The 6613-nt window shown below is 37.9% G+C and overlaps 1 protein-coding gene across 2 annotated transcripts; it reads left to right on the top strand.

Annotated features, from left to right (window-relative positions):
• The first annotated feature begins 3141 nt into the window (after positions 1 to 3141).
• On the top strand, positions 3142 to 6413 carry LOC120488648 (extracellular calcium-sensing receptor-like). Of its 2 annotated transcripts, XM_039685262.2 has the most exons (6): positions 3142 to 3356; positions 3473 to 3764; positions 3940 to 4734; positions 4947 to 5174; positions 5296 to 5419; positions 5500 to 6413. In XM_039685262.2, exons 1-6 carry the CDS (start codon positions 3142 to 3144, stop codon positions 6411 to 6413), a joined length of 2568 nt encoding a protein of 855 aa, XP_039541196.2. The 2 variants fall into 2 exon arrangements, with proteins under 2 accessions (XP_039541196.2, XP_088991549.1); XM_089135423.1 differs by lacking the exons at positions 3142 to 3356; positions 3473 to 3764; positions 3940 to 4734; positions 4947 to 5174 and having other exon boundaries at positions 5311 to 5419; positions 5530 to 6413.
• The last annotated feature ends 200 nt before the right edge of the window (positions 6414 to 6613 follow it).

The following is a 6613-nucleotide window of genomic DNA, read 5'->3' as shown; positions in this document are numbered from 1 at the left end:
ATACACTAAAATAACATTGATTTGAATCTATTGAGCATTCCTGCCCTGAGAGCAACGCGTAATACATTAAATACATTTTCACTATGGGGAGTAAATGTGTCAATTACCTAGATAACTCAGTATATTGGGTAGGTTAAAGAAAAACAACAACTCCCACAATTGGAATACAACTCTTGTACCTGACTTTCACAGGTGTTGGTAATCACCGTTGATTGTCCTGATGTGTTTGAACACAGTTAAATTGATTGTTGCTGCGTCCCAATTCGCTTACTTATACTACGCCCTAAAAGTATGTACTCTTTTTGTGAGGAAAAAGTACATACTTTTGAGTGTGTAGCAAAAGAGTAGGCAAGCTTTGGGACGTACTATCACGTCATCTTTAACGGACAGCTCTGTCGCGTGCTGCGTGCATCCTGTCACCGTAAACTGCCCTGTCAATCATCTTGTCACAGTTAAAATCCTCCATTCTAGATCTAATTTTATTTCCTACCGTTTCGGAGAGCACATCCATCTGCCAGTTGTGGGTCTTTCATGCTCTCCTCGTGTTTGCAATTTGAATATAATGATGCATTTAAAACGTAATAGTTAAACGTGTCTTTACAAAAGTTCACAATGCTGCTGCAAATGCAATATAATGTGGACAACATTTAATAAGTTCATTTTCGTCAGGTTAGATACTGATAATTAATCACTCAAAGCTCTTTATCTAAACCTCTTTACACAACCGCGGGGACTCGCGCGTCCTCCGCATCGACTACGTGTCTGTAGTTTTTTAAACACCTTTTACTCGTGTTTGTAGTTCTAACCGAATGCTCATACAACGCGCAATGGTTTGTGGGCAATATCAGCCGTTAGAGTGTGCATCGATCTACACTTCGGATTCTGACCGGAAAAAGTAGACCATCCGGGTATCTTTGAAACACTCATTTCAACGTACTACGATTTGGGACGTACTAATTCTATTTTCGAATACTATTTAGGACGATAGTATGCGAATTGGGACGCAGGGCATTACATTTATTGTCTGTATACCCTGAGTATGGACTTTTGACTGAAAGATTGTTGATTAAATTTGCTTAAAGGAACACTCCGACTTTTTGGGACTTTAGCCTATTCACCTTACCCCCCAGAGTTAGATAAGTCCATACCTTTTTCATCTCCGTGCGTGCTATAAGTCTGTTTGACGCACCCACCGCTAGCCTAGCTTAGCACAAAGACTGGATGTGAATGGTTGCAGCTTTCATACTAATCCAAATGAGTGGCAAAATAACTCAAAAACGTTTTCCTATTTACATGTTGTGATTTGTATAGTCACAGAATGTACAAATAACAAAGTCAAATGAGACACAGACATCTTTTAACCGTATAAAACCTGAGAACTATTCTCTGAAGGCGAAGCACTACTTTGACAGAGTGATAACCGCATCACCTGAGATACGCCGTGGTGAGGAGCGGAGAGTTCGCTCAGTGTTTGGGTAACAGAGTCAACAATTTATAAATAGTAAAAGCGTAGTTTACAGTCATGGGTTTTCGCTCTATTGTAAATAGCTGCGACAGTAAACAGGGGAGGTAACACCATGTTTCACAGAATTCCAACTAAAAACGCTGACTGGATGAAGAAATGGCTAACTTACTCTGGATATTTATCCAAACACACCTAAATAGATTATCAAGGGACATTATGTTTGCTCGGTACATTTCAATGGACGACTATTTTGAAAAAATGGAATTTGCCACACGGACCATAATGTGCTGAAGGATACGGCCATCCCATCTATAGCACAGACAGGACAAGTGGATCACCTGCGGCTGAGGTAAGTGTTCCGTTATGTTTTTAGATGACCTACTGTAACAGTGCCATTAGCCAGAGCTAATGTAACGTTAGTGACACTATTATATGATTAGGGTATGAATATGTTCTTATCTTGATGCGGTGCGGACACGCTTGGAAAAAAAACGAGTGCGTTCACCACGTTGAACTTGCACCCTGCGCGCGGCGCGCCTAGTAGCCTAAATTTGACATAACCATGGAAATAACAAACTTGAGCGTGCAAAAGGGTACGATAGGCTGTGAGTTCATTATGCAAAAACAATTTATGCTATTACTTTCCCCGTATTCTACCCTATAGTAATGCAATTATACTGTATATTATATACTGTTGAATACATTTGGTTCAGCTAATAAATTGCATTTAAAACATATTGATTCCTGTAATAATAATTATTTATTCATGTGATATTTATAAATCTGGGTGCGTTTTTGGTTGGAAATCAATGAAACATGGTACCTGGTCTCCCCTGTTTATTGTCACAGCTCATACAATAAAGCAAACACCCATGATAAACTATGCTTTTCTATCTAACGCTAGTAATTGCTGACTCTGTTACCCAAACACTGAGCGAACTCTCTGCTCCTCGTCACGGTGCGTCTCAGGTGATGGTTATCACTCTGCCCAAGTAGCAGTGCTTCACCTTCAGAATTATTTATACGGTTAAAAGATGTCTGTGTCTCATATGGCCTTGATATTTGCACACTCTGTGACTATACAAACCACAACATGTAAATAGGAAAACGTTTGCGTTATTTTGTCAATCATTTGGATTAGTATGAAAGCTGCAACCATTCACATCCAGTCTTTGTGTTTGCGTTATTGTTTGCTAGGCTAGCGGTGGGTGCGTCAAACAGACTTATAGCACGCACGGAGATGAAAAAGTTATGTATGGACTTATCTAACTCTGGGGGGTAAGGTGAATAGGCTAAAGTCCCAAAAAGTCAGAGTGTTCCTTTAAAGGATTTAAGTGTGCAACCAAAATATATAGTAAAATCACTTACCTTGCAATAAATACGTTCTCCCACGAACATCTGTCTTGTATTCCGAGTCTAGCTAATATCCCTCTGCACGTTCAAACGTCCTGACCCAGCCTTTCCTTCAGTATCATTGGTTGAAGCTGTAAACCAATTATTTTCCTTTCTACGCTCTGAACATGTTTGATTAAGTAAAACTCCCATCTGTGCCAAGCAGAGGCATGCTATTTCCCAACAGATTATAGGATCTCTATAAAAAACCTCAAAGTCCTTCTATTAGCTGAAATGTCAGCGCTGACACATTTTACATATGATAATATATATTCAATGAGTAAATGGAGTCACTGGTTGCACTGCTGCAAATGGTAATAGCCATCATGACTTTCTCTAAAGCTAATGAAACTGTCTGTACTCTGCAAGGAGAGCCTGTATACCCTGAGCTATGGAAAGATGGGGACATCATAGTTGGAGGGGTTTTCTCTTTCCATAGCAGCTGGGAGGTTATGAAACTGGCTTATTCTGGTACACCACCTCCACTAAAATGCATCAGGTAATTAAAAACCCAAGAAACAGTATGTTATAAGACATGAATGCTATGCTACATGATTGATTCATAGTTTTGGGATTTTTATTTCCTTTGTTTTTTTGTTTTGTTTTTTTAACAAGTCTTAATTTGAGAGACTTCCAGTATGCTCAGTCCATGCTCTTCGCAATAGAGGAAATTAATAACAGTTCCAATTTGCTACCTGGGGTCTCATTAGGCTACAAGATCTATGACACATGTGGCTCAGTGGCAGTTGGGGTTCGAGCATCTATGGCCCTTGCAAATGGGCATGAGAAAACATCTATTGAAGGGCAATGCACAAAGAAGGCTGAAGTGCAAGCCATTATAGGAGACACAACGTCTTCAGCATGCATGGCAATATCAAAGGGTATCGGACCATTCAAGCTTCCATTGGTATGTTTTTATACTTCACATTTAGCAGTTTATCAAAATATATCACATTTTATCAAAATATAGTGTTTTAAAATGTTATAAAAATAAATTGCAATCTATGTTTTAACCAAATAATAGATCACAGTGAACGTAAATATACTTGATGTGTTATGACAAAATGTATTGTTTCTCTTAGATCAGTCACTATGCAACCTGTGAGTGTCTCAGTGATAAAAAAAAATATCCCTCATTTCTTCGAACTATTGCCAGTGACCACTACCAGAGCAGGGCACTTGCAGAACTGGTTAAACACTTTGGATGGACCTGGGTGGGAGCCATAAGAACAGATGATGATTATGGTAATAATGGGATGGCCACTTTTACAAAGGTGGCGGAACAGATGGGTATCTGTTTGGAATATTCTCTCCCTTTTTTCAGAACCTATCCTGAAGATAAAGTAATGAGGATAATTGAGCAGATTAAAAGCTCTACTTCGCGAGTTCTTGTGGGGTTTCTTGCTCACTGGGACCTGGAAGTTCTGCTGCATAAATTTGTTGAATACAATATTACTGGTTACCAGTGGGTAGGCACTGAAGCCTGGATCTCTGATTCAGTCATTGCCAGTATGGATAAGCATCATGTTCTACAAGGAGCAATTGGTCTGGCTATACCCAAAACACAAGTGACAGGTCTGCAAGAATTCATTCTAGATATAAAACCACTGAAGTCATCAGGAGGTGCTATTTTTACTGAGTTCTGGGAAGCCCTGTTTCAGTGTAAATACTCAACTAAGAACAAATCAGTGTCCACAACTGTATGTACAGGCAAGGAGGAACTATCACAAGTGCAAAACTTATTCACAGACATGTCACTTATGCCCATCTTCAGCAATGTGTACAAAGGAGTATATGCTGTGGCTCATACACTTCATCACCTTCTGGGCTGCAAGGAAAATAAATGTGCCTCAAAAAAACAGCCTGATCCTTCAACAGTGGGTTAACTATTTTACTACTACAACGATAAAGTGTATGATTCTCAAAAGTTGAACACATGTACAGAGTATATATTCAACATTTCATAATATGCGCTTTATGTTCAAAACAAATATTGTTCTGTTTAAACATATTTATTGTTTGTGGTGTCAAACACTTTAGTCAAGGACTACTTTAAATATGGAATATTTTGTCTATTAATATTATTCAGTTTCTGGAGCACCTGAGAGGGGTGCATTTCAAAACTAAAGATGACGAAGAGGTTTACTTCGATGAAAACGGTGATCCAGTGGCAAAATATGAGATAATAAATTGGCAACCAAGCAGAAAACAACACTATGAATTTGTTACTGTTGGACTATATGATGCTTCTTTTCTGGGGATAAATCGTTTAGCTGTCAATATGGCAACAATTATATGGGCAAATAATTCCACAAAGGTGAGGAAAAAGTGGTAGACTTACAGAAAATTAAGAAAAAGTAAAGTTTGAATTTTAATTTCTATAAGTAACTGGAAATGGCAAAACAAATAAATAAACAGACAAACACACTCTCTCACAGGTACCAGTGTCTGTGTGCAGTGAGAGCTGCCCCCCTGGCACTAGGAAGGCTGTGAAGAAAGGAAAACCTATATGTTGTTATGACTGCATACCATGCACAGAGGGAGAGATCAGTAACACCACAGGTAAAATTAAATAACTATTTCCATAAAGAAAGAAAATAAAAGAAAATTCTATTATTAATAATAATCGCATCCAATAACAGATTCTGTAACATGTCTGCGGTGCCATCAAGACTTCTGGTCAAATCTACAAAACAATGGATGTGTTAAAAAGGAAACAGAATTTTTGTCATATGAGGAGATCATGGGAATTTTACTCACAACTATTTCTGTTGTTGGTGTATTTATAACAATGATAATTGCAGTCACATTTTTCAGACATAAAAATACCCCAATAGTGAAAGCCAACAACTCAGAATTGAGCTTCTTGCTACTCATTTCATTGATGTTATGTTTTCTCTGTTCACTTACTTTCATTGGTCGGCCCACTGAGTGGTCCTGTATGTTACGTCACACAGCATTTGGCATCACTTTTGTCCTATGTATCGCCTGTGTTCTGGGGAAAACAATTGTGGTATTAATGGCCTTCAGGGCTACACTTCCAGGAAATAATGTCATGAAATGGTTTGGCCCTCTTCAACAGAGACTCAGTGTTTTTGTCTTTACTCTAATACAAGTGCTTATTTGTGTCCTTTGGTTAACAATTTCACCCCCTTTTCCTTTTAAAAATCTTAAGTACTTCAAAGAAAAGATTATTCTAGAGTGTGACGTAGGATCAATTGTAGGCTTCTGGGCAGCGCTGGGTTATATTGGACTTCTTGCTATTCTTTGTTTCTTTTTGGCTTTTCTGGCTCGGAAACTCCCTGATAACTTTAATGAAGCCAAATTCATTACATTTAGTATGCTTATATTCTGTGCTGTTTGGATTGCTTTTATACCAGCTTATGTTAGTTCTCCTGGAAAATTCACTGTAGCAGTGGAGATATTTGCCATTTTAGCCTCCACGTATGGAATGTTATTTTGCATATTCATTCCTAAATGCTATATAATTTTATTGAAGCCAGACAAGAACTCTAAAAAACATTTGATGAGTAAAGTACCCTCAAGAGCTCTGTGAGTAATATATTTAAAGAAAATATATTTGAGAATTATGCGAATTAAATAACACACTCTTACTTTTACCAACCTATATTAAGTTATGCTTATTATTATCATGATGGTATGTTTTTACTGCTTTATAGTTTATGTTGCTACATAATAAAACTAATAACATCTCTGTTTTGGTAACTGTTCTATTCAAAACCTTTATACACACAT

Source organism: Pimephales promelas, chromosome 10, assembly GCF_988280905.1.
Source record: "Pimephales promelas chromosome 10, fPimPro1.hap1.1, whole genome shotgun sequence".
Lineage (NCBI taxonomy): Eukaryota > Metazoa > Chordata > Actinopteri > Cypriniformes > Leuciscidae > Pimephales > Pimephales promelas.
This window is presented reverse-complemented; position numbering and strand designations above follow the sequence as displayed.